The sequence below is a fragment of the Coniophora puteana genome (genome assembly GCF_000271625.1).
Source record: "Coniophora puteana RWD-64-598 SS2 unplaced genomic scaffold CONPUscaffold_11, whole genome shotgun sequence".
NCBI classification, from domain to species: Eukaryota; Fungi; Basidiomycota; class Agaricomycetes; order Boletales; family Coniophoraceae; genus Coniophora; species Coniophora puteana.
The window spans coordinates 71,020-88,877 of NW_006913063.1; the positions used below are offsets into that span (position 1 = coordinate 71,020).

At 52.9% G+C, this 17,858-nt stretch overlaps 6 protein-coding genes and 1 non-coding gene across 7 annotated transcripts in view; 4 read left to right on the forward strand and 3 right to left on the reverse strand.

Annotated features, from left to right (window-relative positions):
* The window catches only part of CONPUDRAFT_138883 (uncharacterized protein), a gene marked incomplete at its 5' end in the record, with an annotated part of 10,925 nt that extends 7,348 nt beyond the window's left edge, over positions 1–3,577 (forward strand). Inside the window, 9 exons of the mRNA XM_007773755.1 lie at positions 40–253; positions 308–414; positions 470–501; positions 554–727; positions 2,377–2,435; positions 2,489–2,498; positions 2,553–2,577; positions 2,631–2,657; positions 2,725–3,577. Coding sequence (XP_007771945.1) covers positions 40–253; positions 308–414; positions 470–501; positions 554–727; positions 2,377–2,435; positions 2,489–2,498; positions 2,553–2,577; positions 2,631–2,657; positions 2,725–3,453 — 1,377 coding nt within the window. The 3' untranslated portion in view covers positions 3,454–3,577. The remainder of the gene's footprint in view (positions 1–39; positions 254–307; positions 415–469; positions 502–553; positions 728–2,376; positions 2,436–2,488; positions 2,499–2,552; positions 2,578–2,630; positions 2,658–2,724) is intronic.
* Positions 3,578–7,624: 4,047 nt separating this feature from the next.
* Positions 7,625–9,710, forward strand: CONPUDRAFT_75369 (uncharacterized protein; the record flags this gene model as incomplete). Its single annotated transcript, XM_007773636.1, has 4 exons — positions 7,625–7,851; positions 7,933–8,254; positions 9,166–9,222; positions 9,273–9,710. 4 exons carry the CDS (start codon positions 7,625–7,627, stop codon positions 9,708–9,710), a joined length of 1,044 nt encoding a protein of 347 aa, XP_007771826.1.
* A 405-nt stretch (positions 9,711–10,115) lies between these two features.
* CONPUDRAFT_t99 lies at positions 10,116–10,189 on the reverse strand. The gene has a single exon. It is a non-coding gene; the product is annotated as a tRNA-Val (tRNA).
* A 118-nt stretch (positions 10,190–10,307) lies between these two features.
* Positions 10,308–11,276, forward strand: CONPUDRAFT_108807 (cyclophilin). Its single transcript, XM_007773756.1, has 5 exons — positions 10,308–10,403; positions 10,457–10,469; positions 10,526–10,681; positions 10,748–10,823; positions 10,885–11,276. The coding sequence occupies exons 1-5, from the start codon at positions 10,342–10,344 to the stop codon at positions 11,145–11,147; spliced, it is 570 nt and encodes a 189-aa protein (XP_007771946.1). The 5' UTR covers positions 10,308–10,341; the 3' UTR covers positions 11,148–11,276.
* Positions 11,277–11,522: 246 nt separating this feature from the next.
* CONPUDRAFT_167696 (uncharacterized protein) lies at positions 11,523–14,443 on the forward strand (the record flags this gene model as incomplete). The annotated part of the gene is made up of 4 exons (XM_007773757.1): positions 11,523–13,507; positions 13,567–13,604; positions 13,668–14,198; positions 14,263–14,443. 4 exons carry the CDS (start codon positions 11,523–11,525, stop codon positions 14,289–14,291), a joined length of 2,583 nt encoding a protein of 860 aa, XP_007771947.1. The 3' UTR covers positions 14,292–14,443.
* A 308-nt stretch (positions 14,444–14,751) lies between these two features.
* CONPUDRAFT_92052 (ribosomal protein 60S) lies at positions 14,752–15,703 on the reverse strand (the record flags this gene model as incomplete). Its single annotated transcript, XM_007773758.1, has 4 exons — positions 14,752–14,772; positions 14,839–15,087; positions 15,160–15,215; positions 15,700–15,703. 4 exons carry the CDS (start codon positions 15,701–15,703, stop codon positions 14,752–14,754), a joined length of 330 nt encoding a protein of 109 aa, XP_007771948.1.
* Positions 15,704–17,085: 1,382 nt separating this feature from the next.
* Positions 17,086–17,754, reverse strand: CONPUDRAFT_84029 (uncharacterized protein). The gene is made up of 3 exons (XM_007773759.1): positions 17,347–17,754; positions 17,209–17,282; positions 17,086–17,144 (listed from the first exon to the last, which is right to left on the reverse strand). The coding sequence occupies exon 1, from the start codon at positions 17,657–17,659 to the stop codon at positions 17,411–17,413; it is 249 nt and encodes an 82-aa protein (XP_007771949.1). The 5' UTR covers positions 17,660–17,754; the 3' UTR covers positions 17,086–17,144; positions 17,209–17,282; positions 17,347–17,410.
* Positions 17,755–17,858: the final 104 nt, after the last annotated feature.

The following is a 17,858-nucleotide window of genomic DNA, read 5'->3' on the forward strand; positions in this document are numbered from 1 at the left end:
TTGTCGTAGTAACATGTGATAACTGATTCACACTTGCAGACCGAGACAAAGATGCTCGGCCAGCCTATCCTAGAACGAATCCTTCGCGCTCATATTAGGGCCGCAGGTGGCAATATCGAGCTAGGCTCCACGCTTACGGCGCTCGAACAACATGAAGACAAAGTCATTGCTAGAGTCTCCAAGACCTTCGGGGGCGAGACTATCGAGGAGACCATCGAAACCACATGGGTTGTTGGTGCCGACGGCGCTAAAGGTCCGTTTTCAATGTGCCGAGTTGATACAAGTCTGAGCTCCCCGGGATATACAGGCATCGTGCGTAAGCAATTCGGCCTCAGCTTTCTCGGAGAAACACACGAGGATATCCGAAAGCTGATCGCTGACGTTCGGCTGACTTGTCCCGGAATCGACAGAGATGTAAATCTTGGCCATTCATCGTCTTTCAATCGTTGTATTGACCCTATGTCAACAGGTCATGTCATACTTTGGCGATTCGTTGAACGGGTAAATTTCTCGGCTTTCACGATCAGTATCCTCCCTTCTCACTACCTTGCAGCATAGGCCTTCGTCCGACGGATAACATCGCGCCAGACGGCTATCAGATCATTCTCAATGGTGACGGATCCGACTTCCAAGCTCTCGTGCACGATCATGCGGCACTCTGCGAGAAGATACAGTCTTTCGTCCCTAAAAAGATTACGTTCCACAAGACACGCCGAGCTACGCTCCGGCGATTTCTATCGAAGTTAATAATGGGCTCTCACACCACTACAGTTATATCAGAATTTGCCCGAGGGCTTAGCTAAGGACAAAACACGCATGATAGATAATTGCACATAAGTATAGCCAACAAAGTATCCGTACATAGTGTTCTACACGTTCGGGATTTGTTCGGGATGAGCACCGCAGGCGAGATCCAAAAGGGAATTCCCATCATATCAAAACGTCAAACAAAGGATCCGACATGAACAGATGTGCGTAGGGAAAGTGAATCAAACGCAGATACGTAGAAAAGTGCGTACCATTCGTATTTAAGCTCCAATGCCGCTGAAAGTTATAAGCCTGCAAGAAAAAGGCGTACCTGAATTGTTGTACGGGTTTCAAAACGCCTGCGCACAGGGCAGTACCGGGAGAGCCAGATATACATCAGTACACGTTAACGCAAACAGGATACCCTGGCGGGTGCTTTGGGGGAGGGTGTGAGCTTGCTAAACGCGGGATACCGGTTTATACCTGTGGTCGGGCAGTGTAAGAGAAGGTCCTTGGTGATGATTGGGCTGCCTAAGGCGTCGGGGCGAGAGGGAGAGGGCGCCTGAATCGGTGAGGAGCGGGGTTTGAGCGAGAGCGTATCTACATATTATGCATATGGAGATCAGTGGTACAGAGTCAGGAAGAGTGCGGGCGCCATCTGTGAGTGCGTCCTCGCCAAACTGCTGTGCGGCCTCCTTCGTCCGCTTCGGACTTCGTGATCTGCTCCACGTCCAATCAGCTAGTCAATCATGAAAACACATGCAAAACAGTGCGCACCCAACAACAGCCTTGACAAACGCGCGCTTCGCCTTGGAGTCCACAAAATCATCCTATCGCCCCTTAACACACTGCAACTTCGCTCAATGCAAGCCTACTCACAGTGAACAAAATCTCTCCATTCACACTCTCGCCACCGCCGGATGCTTAGTAACAATCGCACTTGACACCTCGAATAGGTTCGCCGTTAGACTGCGCGGTGCTACCCCGCAAAGCCCTTGAGCAGCGGACGCATGATCCGCCGACCATGCGTCCCAATTAGTGCCGCGTTTTCCTCACCCAGCGCGTCACTGCTCCCCGTCCGCTTGATCAGTGCACCCTATATAGTATTTAATAAACGACGAAATGCGGTGAGAGTGTGAAAATGGGACATACGAGGAAGATACACATCGCAGCAACCGAATACCGCTCCTGCATCACCAGCCCCCCAAGGCACACGCTCATAGCCCAAAGCGATAAAGGTACGGTACGTACTAGTGCTGCTCCGTGGTCCTAGCAGGGCTGAAATAAGCGAGTGCTGAAGTTAGGGAGCTCGATTGACGTACCAACTCTGCGAACGTAAGGATTCACGGTGCGAAACGGGGAGGGAAAGAAGGAGGGGAGGAAAGGATGCGACGAGCGGCAGCTTTGAGTTCATTATCTTATCAGCGGGAGTATGGCCCAAAAAGGATGAGAATGTCCAGATCGAGAGTGAATCTGATCTGAATGGGATCTCATCAAGAACACAAACAAAAAACCAAACAAAAGCGGGCAGAAATTTTGAATATACGAGTAATGAGGTCATTTGGGCTTCGGATTGGAGGTGAGACCATAACTCCATCTATCACCAGGAGCGAGAGGCTGACAGGTGAGTAGGGCTAACATCAGGATGACGGATACATTTCGCAAGGGAAGGTGTTTCGTCGTTGGGGGTACGCTTTGATCTTGTTCGCGTGTTGAAGTAGTGCTGAAAAGCTTCTGTCAGATGCTGGACAGTAAGTTGGACCTGAACGGTTCTTCAAAGACTCCTTCTCTGATGTACCATCTAGCGTTCACTCTCCCTCTGGTGGTCAGGTACGCTTTCGCTCAGCTACTTATGAATACATAAAGTCAAACCCGCTTTACAGGGCTTAAACACAAGCGTCCAAGATGCCGTACGTCTTCACCCATATGTTCGCCCCCTACCTTCACCTCCATACTGACTCCCTCGCGCTTTATCAGTTCAACCTCGCGTGGAAGCTCGCCCTCGTTCACAACAACCTCGCCCTGCCTAGCCTGCTGGATACGTACACCACCGAGCGCCTCCCCGTCGTCGCGCAGATGCTCGGGCTCTCCACGAGCCTCTTGCAAGGGCAGAGAACACAACAGGCCACCGAAACGGGGGCAAACACGAAGGCGTGGGAGCGCGGGGAGCATATGCACCAGCTCAGGATCAACTATCGGTATAGCCCCGTTGTGCTGGATGAGGTCAATGCGTCTAGTGAGGATGTGGACCCTTATGGGGTGAAGACTGACGGGCGTGTTGTCGCTGGAGATCGCGCGCCGGATGCTACAGGGATTCAGATAATCGGTGCTAACTCGAACGAGAAGACGACGACGCTGTTCGAGCTGTTCAAGCCCACTCACCACACCGCTCTCATCTTTGCTCGTGATGTCAGTTCCGCGTCTCATCTCGTTGAGACGTTGAGTGCGTATGACCCACGTATTCTGCGCACGTTCGTCGTCCTCCCCGCCGGATCCTTAGCGATGAACACAGCTGCCGGTCGTGCAGGTATGGCTGAGGTCCCCACGATTTTGGACAGAGATGAGCATGCGCATCATGCATACCAAGTGCCCAACGGTGATGTGGCGAAGGCGATAGTGGTGAGGCCTGACGGTGTCGTAGGCGGTGTTCTTGAGTCGGCCAAGGGTGTTGGGCGGTACTTCTCAGGACTTGGCATTGTGGCTTGATCGATTCGAGAAGTTGATGGAGCACACCGGTGTGCTCAGAGGAACATATGCTCGTTGTACATAGAGATTCCATTACAATCATCTCAACTCAAACTTGGAATATCACTCGCCTTCTATCATTGAGAATACACCCATACTCTAGGCATCTCGAGGACGATGCGAGGCGAACATCGACTCTAACAACGTAAAAATCGATCCATTTCAGTCGCGATGGCCCTGCACTCACTTTGACATCATGTGAGATGAAAGCAACGGAAATGGCGTGAGAAGACTTTAATGACCGAGTTAAGGGACAAAATTGGATCTTTGCCTTGAGATGAATGCGGCACTGCAGTCCCCAGCTTCACATATTCCTACCTATTCTATTATCATCAGCATCGTCATCAACCTTTGCGCAATTATAGATTCCCATAACCTCCACGATACATGTACCGTCCCATCTTTGGACTTTTGCGCTGTGCATGGCTTCTGATATTTCTCTGCCATGTTAGTATTTTGCTGCTGAGAACTGTCGTGAGGAAAGCATACGCTTTTATGAATCAAGTGTCTACTGCAGGCATTGTCTGTTTTCTGAAAAACATCATTTTGCCCTCAGCAAAGGTGGTACCTGATCGCTACCCTTCAACGTTGGAATGTGTCAATTGATAGTCACACCAGCTGATTGGAAGACGTGACTGTGCAGACACAACATTGGTTAAAGGTGTTGACAAAAGATTAACACTGGCCCTCTGGAGAAGCTCAATGAGACCTGTACCGCGGAGACAGACAACATAGTCTCCCAGCCCATCCTCTGTCAGAGTATATTTGAAATGCTGCTATGGTAATTTGGACATTTCTTCCACTTTCAGCACTCGTTTGAGCAGTGCTGTAGCACAGAGTAGGTGGACGATTGGACTGCATACCTTTGACTAAGAATTTCTGCCCCATTTGTGCACTCCCCACTACCAGAATGATTCTCTCAGGGCCATTAAGTATCAGTGCCACGCAGCAAGCGGCTTATAAACAGGTTCAACAAGGGTATCAGTTGATCAGCGATAACTTCACTGCGACTGCAGACATCCAATATGCCACTTGTGTCAAATTCTCCAGCGCTGATACCTTACCTTATCGAGTCGTGCCAGCAAAAATACCTTGTCGGTAAGCAGCCTATAGTCTCGAGATTTACATCCACTGCGCACCTGCTGAAAAGTACTTAACGGATCAGTCTCCCTTCTTACTGTCGTAGTCTATGATTATGGTTGGTTCAATTCTCTTTGAAACTCTGCATAATAATCCTTATTTGACTCGACTTCAATCAGTTCTGAATTTGAGTAGAGAGGTGAGGTCAAGTTGCGAATAAAGACACATTCTCAGACGCGAACAACGCTAGATATTGCTCATATGGGTATGTTCTCGAATAATCTAACCTATAACCTGTAGACGCAATCACAATACTTTTCGTCTCTAGCAACATAAAATCTCACCAATGACCTACTGTTATTTTCTTGTGAGCATACTACGAAATCGCGATGACCTCTTAAAGGTAGTACATTCTGTTCATCTGGCTTTTTTTTGCAGCTTCGCTATGGCGGTTTTTTGTTACCAATGTACTCTTTCAGCCGTGCTGTTTTCAGCCGTAACTGCTAATGTCATGACTTTGTTCAGATTTATCATATGTCAGTATCTTTCCTGCTGACTCTATGCAGTCGTTTTTACATGTATCCAGGGTCAAGTCTCCCCGTAGTCATGTCAGATAAGGTGAGCACTGGAGCGTGATGAGACGAGAGGGTACTGACGATTTTGGCTCTGATAGACGTAAGTATGCTGGTACTTTTCGTGCATCTCCTAGTCTTATATGAACAATTAATAACAAAATACTCTGTGCAGCTGTAATTATATGTTTTCTTTTTATTTATAATTAAATCTCACAGTTGGAAGGCACTATCCTCTACTTCATGTTCGGCACTGCCCTTCCTAGCATCCTACTCATGGTTATTCAAGGTGAAGCAGAGAGCTGAGCTGTAGTCGACCAACTAAATAAAACTTGCAGGTGTCATGTCTGCTCGAGTCTGTGCGCTCTATAAAAACTCGAAGAGAATTTTCATCTTCCTTGGCAGCACCTTTGCCGTTGTACAGCTCATGAATGTTTCGTTAGCCATTACATTGTTTTTTGGGTATGACGGTTATACTGGTGCGTCATGTCCAGTTTTTGTGTATTATCTTCGATACTCAACTACCTGATAAAGTTCAAGAGAGTATACTGTTAGGCTTTCGGCAATGCACAATATTGGGGAGTCCCTTAAGCCCGTCTTATATCGTTTTATACATCGCTGCTGACAGCAGTGTCTGTGCGTATGAGCTACTGCTCATCGCAATGCTGAGTTATCGTTCAGTGCTGTATCTGAGAGAAAACAGGAAGCAGAACCTCCCACAGGAATTTAGGGCCCGTGGGTTAGTTGTCTTGCTAATGGGGCAAGGTGGATTTTATTTTCTATGGTGAGGTCATATCTCGTTATATGTGACATCAATCTGAACTTGCTTAGGGCATTTGCATACGGAATCATCACCGTTATCAATGATATTCCACAACTTGATGATCTGGTAAGCCTGATAATGTATAACGTTGCGTAAAGATTTGCTGAAGTGGTGATAACAGAGCACACCTTCAAAACTCGCCATTAATTGTCTCCTCATAGCCTTTGAAGTTGGAGTTTGCTCGATGCTGGGACCATGGCTAATCCTATCCCTACGCCAGAATCATCAAAACCAGCTGAACGGAGGGTCCAGTTTGACTGAAGGTGGCACGGTCAGCGGGGTTGTATTTGAGAGGCCGTTATCTATCCGCAATGATCCAGAGACGTCAACCGACTAGGTACAGGTCAACAGATAGTGTTGGAGGTGAAGAGATACTATCCTATTCGCGCTCCGGAGCAGCTTATTCTTTGAAGCTCGCTCAATAGTTAAATGATGCACTCAACCTGATTTTAAAATATCCGACAAACAACGTCAAATTTCTTTCCTTCTTTTGTTAAAGTAGGGATAGCGAATTTTTACTCTATTTGCAACATAATTGCTATTTAAAGTAGTCGTATTTATTGTGACACATTTTCACGTTAACTTATCACATTATGAGCGCCTTTGGTGTTACTGTATTGTTTGTGATTCAGCATGCACGGAAAATTACAGCCAGATTTCATACTTGTAAATATATGCTCATTTGCAATCTGCACAAGTTGGTACTTAGATAGTATACGCGAGCACATACTTGCGCACGTACGTTCCATTGTAGATCAGTCAAAGATATCACGTCTGTTCAAGCTGGGCTTCGTCGTTTGCGTCCAGCTCTCCGAATGAAGCTTTAAACCCCGGCCCGCGCCCGTATGCGTCCCAGGACCAATCAACAAACACAACCAGCCTCTCCAGTGCCGGGACCGAGTCTGCTGCGGCGTATGGTGCTCACAGACGCCGGAGCGCTCCGCTTCTTAGCATACGCAAATGATTCTAGGTGGCGCGGCGCGCCGCCATCGCACTGCTTCTCAGCCCCAGTGAAAAGTCCGTTCTGCTCCATACTTTACCGCTCTTATAATTAAAGGTGTCTCTGTACTTTAAAACAGCTATCTGTATAATAAAAGCCAAGGTGTGACCAGAGCCTAGCCTTATTAGCTAATGAGAAGGCCTCAGAATGCTTCTTAGCACCATACTTTTGAAATTCGGCCGACCCAGGCCAAGGCAGGCTCAGGCAAAGTCATCAAATCGTCTAAGTCCCTGATTACATTGTGCATGCCTCCCCACAGGGCTTCCGCTTCAGTGTAACAGCCTGGTGTACAATGGAACAAGTAGTAGCATCGATCAAGTACTCATCATGTTAATTCTGTGTCCCTACTCTCGGAGACCTATCAAAACTCGTCCACAAAAGCACTTGCCACAACTCGCACAAAGGGCATCGCCGGACGCGCCCCTTCATTATATCTCTCACTTTGGTACTCTTCTTACTCTGTGAACGTCTGATATGGTCTTTGGGCTCGGAGGAGCACCACATCTTGTGGCGAAGACTTTTGGAATGCTGAAGTCCAGTGTTTTGACGTCATAACAAGGGACAAAGATAGAAGAAACCCGAGAAGCAGATAAATGGAATTTGGCTTTACATGCACAAATAGCTGCGTCGTGTCTTTTCCTCCCTTCGCTCGTATCAATGACCTCTTTTCCATGCCTCCATTTCACCCATCGCATGCAAGCCTACTCCAGCTTTTCTCACCAAGAGAAGCTCTTCGCCGGCTGCCAAGCCTGGTTCGTCGAAGCGCGCGCGAACGGCTTCAGTGCCAGACTTGGTGCCTTCAACCGCTTCTACGTCGTCCCTGCCAAGCTCCGTGTCCGCGTCGGGACCGAGATGCCTTCGGGCAATTCACTCTCTAGCCCTTTGTAAGTGTTATTCCGGCGCATTGGTATCAATACTAAAACATGTTTCTAGGTTCGACATGATCGCGGCCATTGATTATAAAGCCTTCCCTCCCCTTACAACACCGCCGAAGTCGGGCCCAAAGTGACCAAGGGCAAGAGCAAGCAAAAGAAGGTGTGCCTGCCTCCAATGCCTGCGCCCACCATCATACTCTCCGCGAAGGCGCCGGAGCTGCCCACCGAAGCCCCCACCGCATCTGACGTGACGCTGCCCGCCGCCGCTAGCACGATTGCTGACGCCCCTGTCATAAGCCTCGAGGACAGGAGCGCGACTCTCGCTCCGATCGAGGACACTAGCGCGGTTCTCGCGACGAGCACTGCCACTCCCACGCCAGCCGAGAACGTCGAAGCTCCCCCGCCAGTTGTGGTGAGTTCGACACCGTGCTCTCCTGTGGGGGCTGCAGATGCCACGGACACTGCACGGACGTCGACGACTGGGCAGGGCGGCAAGCTCCTTGTCATTCCGAAGACGATCTCTCCCTCAAGTACATATGTCTATTCATTATCTACCTATCTAACCCTACAATGTATAGATGGGAGTTCACTCGCGCCTGGATCAATGACCAAACAAACGTGCCATACACGGAGGCACGCTTCAACAAGGCTTGGAAGTCGGTGAGGGAGAGCGCTGTAGAGTTAAAGGTGAGTCTGTCTGCCGGATATCTACGCTGAAACTAACACCTTTAATGCAGAAATGACAGGATACTTCCGATGAAGAGAGAACGACACCTCTTGCTTGATCCGACAGTGCACGTACTTAACACGTTCATCAAACTTGGGCTTTTTACTAATGATTTTGCTTGCTTACAGGTCATTCGCGCACTATGCTGTCAGTCTGACATACGCCACGCCAACATCAGCTCTCCCGCTTGCTAAGCCGACATTCGCTTCTCTTCGCTGTTTTTACCGATTCACTGCTTTCATTGCCATCATTTGCTATTCTTTGCACACTTGCCTTATTCTTTGCGCAAACTCCCGCCGTTTTTATTGATTTCGGGTCGCTTTTAAAACATTCTATGTCATTTTAAAGAACCTGTACTGTCCCTACCGAGAAATCAAATGGTCGATGACCGTTTTTTGCCAGTCTTTAAAGTCTTTTGAGGAATTGTTTAAAACACCTATTGGGGCACAAGCTCAAGTCGTTTTAATGAATAGTACGTGATTTAAAGAATCCGAAGAGCGTTTAAAGATTAATAATCACTTTTATTTAAAACCTCAAAGAATAATCCAATATGGACTTTTCACTGGGTCTCAGCCCTTCGCGAGTTGCACTTGCAGGTACCCGATCCGAGTCGAGGTAGCGCCACCGGAAACGAGCGGCGCGTGTTCGTGGAGGTGAGGCAGTTGGCGTCTTTGATGTCGTCACGAGTATCTGCCACGCCCAGCTGGGCGGATCGTTGATCGTGCCATGGTCGTCCGCGAGCTCGACGTCTTCCACGGCTTGTCGAGCGAATCTTCCACCGGGCGCAGCGGCACAGGTGGAGACGGACTCGGCGCCCACTTGCCCGTCTGACGAATCGGGCTCGAACCACATGCAATTAATTCCTGATCACAATGCGCCGCAGCCTCGGCAGCTCCAGAAGCACCGCAAAACTCGTAGGAGCGATAGTACAGTCAACAAACTCGACGCGCTCTACATTAAGCAGCTGCGCGTGGTCGTCGACGATGTGAAAGGCTTTCTCCTGAGGATATCCAACGAACACGCCGCGCTTGACGCGTCTCGCCGTATCAACAGTCACGGAGTCTCCAGCGTCGATCGCACGCGTCCACTTGCTAAGCGCCAGTGCCGTCACCGAACCCGGTGCATGCCTCGGAGACTGTAAACGCGGACCTAAAATGACAGTTTCAAAGACGCGGGGCGAGGCTATATGATAGAACAATCGGCTCACGAGAGTGGCATGTATGAGGGTATTGAACGCGTCTGCGTCGTTAGCTGCAAATCTGCCTAGCTGGAAAACATAGTCGAAGATCTCGACGTATATCTCGTTCGGGACTGTGGATAGTAGAGTGCCTGCGCCGTTTCGGCGAGTAGGAGCTGCCACATCATAGTCAAACGGGAGGTCAGTTGGCGCGCCGGGGGTTGCAGACGAGACAGCGAGAGTGAGATCCAAAGACCTTGACTTACTAGACCGTGGGACCGCCACCGGTGAATAGGCAGAGCGTGGATGGTGATTGCATTCAGCGTTTAACACCAAAGGTGAAGTGAAGCAAAAGAAAGGCAAAAGATATGACCTGATCCTGGCTCGAACAGGAGACCTTCTGTGTGTTAGACAGATGCGATAACCAACTACGCCATCAGGCCTTATGGCTCTTCGTGTGTCAATAAAATATCAACTGCTCGCGCCACCGCGTGTGCACTCAGGGCCGAAAAATTGGGCGCCCCTTTCTCCGCGTGTGACTTGATAAATTCTTGCCTCGCCTTTGTCTCGACCTCCATCCTCTCTACCTCACGAAATGTTCTCCTTCTTCCGCCGTTTCTCCTCTGCTGCCCCTCCTGCCCCTACCGCTGGCAGCATGTAAGCAACCTTTCTTCGCACAACTGTCCCTCAGCTAACCTGTACTTCCACAGCGCCAACGTCTTCGTAAGCCCATGACCTCCCTCACCCACAAACACACCTGCTGACACTGACGCGCGCAGTTCGATGTCTCCATCAACTCGAACCCCGCCCAGCGGATAACGTTCAAGTTGTACGACGACGTCGTGCCCAAGACGGCGCGCAACTTCCGGGAGCTCGCTACCGGGCAGCACGGGTTCGGCTACGCGGGCAGCCACTTCCACCGTATCATCCCTTCTGTGCGTGCTCCTCCACCTTTATTTTGCGTGTGCGTACTGGGAAAACTGACGAGAGGCGGTGTGTAGTTCATGCTGCAGGGAGGCGACTTTACGCGTGGCGATGGGACTGGTGGAAAGTCGATTTACGGCGAGAAGTTTGCTGGTGCGTTGGCCGTCTTCTGTTGCTCTCTTGTGGTGCTTCCGCTTACGCAATGCGCATCCAGACGAGAACTTCAAGCTCCTCCATGACCGACCTGGCCTTCTCTCGATGGCCAACGCCGGCCCCGGCACCAACGGGTCCCAGTTCTTCATCACGACGGTGACCACCCCCTGGCTGGACGGCAAGCACGTCGTGTTCGGTGAAGTCCTCAACGGGATGGACATTGTCAAGGCCATTGAGGCGCAGGGCTCGAGCGGAGGCAAGCCGCAGACCAAGGTGACGATCACTGCGTCGGGCGTCGTCGAGGGTGAAGCCCCCAGCTCGTGACTCTCTTCGCGGCTGTGAAGAAAGCGACATGAAGCTGGCATATGACGCCAATACATAGACATTTATAGTTGCCCAATCCCTATGCTAATGGATGTAATGACCTGGATGGCTGGCGTGATAAGTTTTATCCGGGGCGACAAGGACTGAGACCGAGATGATTAGCCCCTGTGAAGAGGGATTGGGTCATCAGTCTGACGGCGTGGGTCATCTGCTTACCACACCCTATCTACACACTCATAAGCTCACCAATGCTGGCGTCTCCCTCGTCGATGCAGGGCAAGTAGAGAACTTTGCATGTCCGCGACATCCCTCATACTCAACTCCAGGTGCAACCCTATCCAGCAGCATAGACATCAGCTAACCTACTCATGCAGAATGTCCGACACCACCCCCTCCATCTTCTCCCTCCCCGCAGAGGTCATCGAACACATCTTCATCGCCGCATCATCCAACGCCTCCGCACGCAGCATCGCCGCCCTCGCAGAGACATGCAAAGCCTTCCACGCCATCATCTACCACGCACCCGACCACCACCTCTGGCGCGGCATCTTCCTCGCCGCATTCGACGACCCGCGCCCCGCCCTCCGGCACACCGCCGTCCTCCACCGCGGCGCGCGGCACGACGACCCGCACGGCACCCTCCAGGCCGTCGAGGACGCGTACGACTGGGCACGCGAGTACCAGCGCCGCGTCAAGGCAAAAAGTGTGCTCGCGAGGGCGGCAAAGCGCCGCACGGACGTGAAGGACCTCCCGCTGCGCGTGATGCGGCACCGCGCGGGCGCCGTCACGGACGAGGTGCGGGCCCACTTAGCCGGGGGCGCGACGCCCGCGGAGGCGCACGACGTGCTCGATGCGCTCCGCGCGCTGCTCGCGGCGCTCGAGACGGCCACGCCGTTCCCGCGCTTTCCGAGCATCAAGTTCGAGGTGCAGGGTCTGCTCGCGGACGACGAGGACGAGGCGTCGCTCGCGCGCGCCCCGCCGTTTCCGCCGCTCCTTTTGCTGCTGTGCAGCGACGAGTTCCCGGAGAGTATGCAGTGCCGGAACGCGGACTGGGTCGAGAGCATTCTCTTTGGTGGCGACGGCGGAGGAGGTGGGGTAGGGTTTCCGCCGCAGCTCGTGCGCACGCTGCTCGCGAACAAGGAGCTGCACGTCGAAGGCTGCGCGGACTTTACACCCAACCTCGAGCAGCCCACCTACTGGACCGGGCCGGCGCACGACCTCGGCCAGGCGTTTCACAAGCTGCTGTGCTGCACGGGCTTCATCCCGATTCGCCAGCCGGAGTCGCCCAAGCCTGCGTCAAAGGCTGAGGATGCGCCAAAGGATGCCGCTGTCGATGAACCGGCGCATATAATCACGGGAGCTACAGAATCCACTGGCCAGACCGAAGACTCCACCACCGCTCCCACCGAAGAGACCGACGCATCCTCTTCCTCCTCGCCCGCTCCGGGCATCACAATGGAAGAACCCACCCCCGTCGCCGACGACGACGGCGGCGACGGCGACGAAGAAACCGGGAGCGGGGGCGTGTACGGCCTCTCGATCCTGCACGCGCTCGAATACACGTCCTCGCACTCGCTCAAGCAGCGCTTCCCCTCCGCCGAGAAACAGCACACCGAGGCGCGCTCGCTCGCGCGCCGCAGGGTGTACGATATGCGGTATCTGCACCCTGCGAGGCAGTGGGGGCCGTATTTGCCTGTAAAGCGCGCGCCGAGGGCTTCTTCTTCTGCCGCTGGGAAGGGCAAGGCGCGGGACAGTGCGGATGGGGATGGCACGGAATCGAGCGACGGGGAATATGTGCCTCCACCGGCCACGACGCATCAAGCCTTCGCCGAGGAAGACAACGACGCTCTCACGGAGGAAAACTCAGACGACGACCCAGACCCCGACGAAGCCGAAACAGAATCCGACAACGACGCGGACAACGAAGGCCTACACGCCCTGCCCCTCGCACACAACCTCCGCCCGCTGCGCCCGCCCATCCAGCCGTACGAGCTCGCGCCGGACTGGGTGTGGCTCGCGAGCGCGCGCATCGTCGTCGAGGCGAACCTGGGCGAGATGTACCAGCGCAGCGCGGCGCCGGACCGGCTCGCGCTGGGCGATATTTTGCATGCGCTGAGGCGGGCGCAGGCGACAAGGGTTGGGTCGAGTCCGGGGTTTTGGAACGAGTGGGCGAGGCAGCGGGGGGAGGGGGATGCGAAGGGCAAGGCGAAGGGGAGGGAGACGGCACAGGAGGGAGAGGCGTCGACCAGCAGGGCTGCGAACGGGAGAACGTCGGTTCCTACGCCAAAGTTGACTGGGGACCCGGAAGATCTGGAAGAGTGCGAGGGCTGGGACTGGGCTGGGATCGAGGGCATCTGGAGGTCCGTCTCCTTCATTCCACTCGCTTCTGGCGTGCACACACCTCACCGGTCTCGCACAGACGCTGCATCTGCTGGCTCGACTACCGCGACCTCCTCCGTACGTCTCCCCTCCTTATCCACCCTATCCACCCACACGTACTCACAGACCCCCACCCCACAGTCCACAACGTCTCCTCCCAACGCTTCCTCGATGAATCCACGCGCGAAGCCTGCCGCATGGTCCCCATGACCGCGCGCATTACAAAATACACCCGCGCCCCACAGCCGCCCACCACCAACGACGGCGACACCGCATTCGAATACCCGCCCATCATCCACATCGAGGGCGAATCCATCGGCTCAGACCGCGACCCCCGCGCGCCGCGCAGAAACTGGGGCAAAGTCATGATGCTCGCGGACGGCTCCATCCGGTGGCACATGGTGCGTTCCGTCGTCCTCCCTTTCTGCCCCGTCTTTTACCCCGTCTCTTTCCCCCTCGTCTCGCATCGCCTCGCATTTCTGCGTTTCCTCTCTATCAAAGTACGCGCTCGAGCTGACATAAAGGTCGACCTCGTCATACAGGAAACACGCACGCCGGGCTCAGACGACCCAGAGTGGTCCTCCGAGGCGATCCAGATCGGCGGTCCCGGCGCCGCGTCCGGGTGGCTCGGGTGCTGGACGGGCGCGCAGCACGAGAGGCCGGACCCGTTAGGTTCGTACATTGACTCGTTCGTTTGTGAAAATCTCGGTGTCGCTCACTGAAGCCCTGTTTCCAGGTCCGTTCTGGGCATGGAAGGTTGGTTAAATTCTGAACGTTTCTCGACTATGCTGCACAATTGGGAGGCGCAACTATTGGATGAAGTGCAACATTGCATGCTTGGAAGGACTGCCGTAGATCATTAGTGTATGTTGCGGACTTTGAAGATAGGCATTACTGTGGAACAAATGTATTCGCTGCTCATGTCACGGTCATCCACGCTTGAGGTTTTTTGAGATGGCTTCTCAGACCAAACCGCGAACAGCCCAAACTTGGAGGGCGCTCGACATTCGCTCATGGAGAAAACAGTATCGATGGTTCACGTCCAGGGGTACATCACCTCGGGACCGACTGATAACGGTTCACGCGGGGCACATGTGGTGGGTTTCAATTTTTACTCGATGCGATGCGAGGTGCAGTGTGATAGATACAACGCGGATGGAGGTAAACCCATGATGTGTATAGTGCGGAGCAAAGATGCGAGAAAGCAAAGAATAGAGAGAGAAATTTAGTCGAACAGACCGAAGCCCTACGCACAACCCACGCATCAGCCAGCCGTCATTGCGTACGATGACAAAGAGAAAGGGGGACATACCATGTCGTCGTCCGACTCCTCCTTCTCCTCCTCCTTCTTGGCCTCTTCTTTTGGTTCGTCAGCGGCAGCAGCACCGCCAGCAGCAGCACCACCGGCAGCGACGGCAACAGCGGGTGCTCCGCCACCAGCGCCGACGTTCGAGAGGAGGTCCTTGACGTCCTTGCCCTCGAGAGCCTTGGCGAGGAGGGATGCCCAGATGGGCTCGAGCTCAACGTTGGCGGCCGTCGTCAGGGCGAGGATTTTGTCCGACTATACGCAGAAGAGTTACGATGCATGATTAGGCTGGAGCTCTGAGGGTGGAATGGGGAACTTTGCGCGTACGGTGATTTCGACGCCCTCATCGGCGAGAATAAGAGCAGCGTAGGTAGCGGCGAGGTCTGCGGAGGCCTGGAGATGGACAAATTGATCAGTACACCGTGTCCATCCAACTGTAATCTCGAAGTCTCGAGAGGTGCATCCAGAGGCAATGTACAGCATCCACCCCAACCAAGCATACAGATCCAGCCAAACTCGTGTTCTACTGCGTTCCGATGCACCTCCGAGACCTATACGGGCGTAAACTCACCATTGGGAACGCGTAGTGAAGCTTGAGGACGTCGGGAGCGATGGGGACGATGTGGATGGAGGCTTGCGACCTTGCCGAATCATCTAAACTCCGACTTGTATGCACAGCCACCGTGGGCGTTAAGCCGCGGGCGTCAACTTTTGCGTCGTTTTCTTTGCAGTCCTTCCCAATCACGTCGCACGATGTGTTGGGCTATTGGCTCTTTGGCTGTCATTTCTTGAAACTTCAGTGTCAATTCTTGAATACAATTCAAGCAGCCCGCCTCTATCGCCCAAAACAGACTGGCAAGCCACCGCCCATGGCTTCAGTTGAAAACCTATATCTATGTAGTTCGCCGCGCGTCCGCCCACCAATGGTTCAACAGCGATGTATGCGGTTAAATAACTCTCGCGAAACCTGTCTCAAGTCTATCATCCAGAGACTGGATAGGTATGTATATAATACCTCTAGGTCTAAGTTAGCGCAGAAGTTTGCCCGCCCAGTGCTACGGGCAATACCCAATGCAGCGGGACCGACTCCAAGGATGTCCTGCGACCGTTCGATCGGGTCGGCTAGAAGGTTGCTAACCCTACCGCATGCGAATCAAAGCAAAAATAGGTATGTTTGAACCGCATACATGCCGCTCATAAGATATTTCGTACATCGATCTTGATCCACGACTCGACCCATACCTTCACCTCCAGGATATCGATGGAGTCGATGGAGTCACATGGCTGCGTACATCCATCATTGGGACCATTTCCACCAAATGGTGCCAAAGTATACACCGCATATCTGCGCTGGAAGATATTTTGCTTGCCGCCCTCGATCCTAAACAACGGGTCACATGCAACGGACTAGCAGCGACACCCAATATCGTTGAAAGCCATGATCATACGGGGTATATGCCGCCTAAAGGTACACATTCATCAATCTCGATCCTCGATCCCCTTCCTGAATCTGCCGGGACAGAAAGAAAGAACTGTGTGGACGCATTGGAAACCACCTTCGCAGTCCTCGCTTCGCAACGAAGAACGTTTGCGAGCCGATAACTACGATTCGCCAACTCGCGTCTAGCTCACTTGGAGTCGGCTCGGGATATGGTAAGTATAGTCCGCTGAGCGTACATCAGATCAGCTGAATATATGATGGTCGTCATACAGACGTGTTTGCAGCATGCAACTCTCGCTAGCGTAAGATCTATGTTCACCTGTATGTGTTCGTGCAGCGCCTGTACGTTGTGTGTATGCTGATAACATGCCCAAGTATTTGCCAAATAGTGCGGACATCCGTCACATTTTCGTCCACCGAAGGTGTGTACAGAGGTGCCGTAATATGCAGCCCGACAGTCATAGGTAGTGGGTACCTCCCTATAATACTACCCTTATCTCTAGCTGACGGTGCCGTTTACAATCTCCGCAGAAGAATTTCCGAAAAGTACGTCGGAGCTTCTTTAACCTGAGCACTTCAGCCCGCAAAGCAACCCAACAAGGTTGCTACCAATGAAACGAATAAGAGCTCTTCAGCGGGGCGTATATGTGGCGAGGAAATCACCACTTATATCGGCTGACTCGTAGTGGATGCCGTCGCCGAATTTCTAGGAATACGCTAAGCTGTGCGACGATCCATTCTCACAGGTTGACAGCCGTCATTGCTTGCTTGCGGAAACAAACGCCACAGAACGTATTGATCGCTCTCGCGGCGCGAAGAACGTTGATCGGGTTGGCTCGGCCTACCACTGGATAGGGCACTCGAGGCTCAAGTCAGGTCCAAGGTGCCATGGCCCTTACGTTTACTGACGGACGATCGTCGTATGGACTATTTAGGTATCGACTCAAGCCTGTATGTGCTCACCTCCGCCCATTTAACGATCCCGTAAGGAACGTCACATTCTATATCAGTAAGGATCTAGCTAGTAGCATGTCGTGGAGTCTCATCTGACCTTTCCTGTTGTTGTCTGTCAGGCCACCAGGACCTGCTCGCAAACTGAAGGAGTGCACCCCTGGAAAGACGCCTCAGAAATGAACCTTACCTTCCCATTTCCTGACATCCTACTTTCTCAAGCTCGCCCCTGTCTCCGACTTCGGTAACGTTCTTCTTCACCCACTCACGGTTTGTGATGGAAACTTCCGTGAGATAGCCTTCAGACGCACAGGACGATGATTCCAGTCTTATCAGCGCGAACGTCGAAGCGGGTGCTTTTCCTCGCGTATCGATCCTAAGTATGTGGGAGGCTCCGCCCGGTGCGTCCACCGCCAAGCAAGCAACGGGCGGCATGCTACCCCAGCCTTACGTAGGGCGGCAATAGTACATGTCTGCTCTTCGGACCGAACAAACTCTCTATTGACAGCACTAACAGCAACTTTGCACCTTCGCAGAGCTCTGCAGATCCTTTCCAGACTCTACTCCCTCACACTCAATGTCCCGTTACTCGGGGCCTCAAGCGAGGCACTCGCACAGTAGGTCCAGCCTGCGG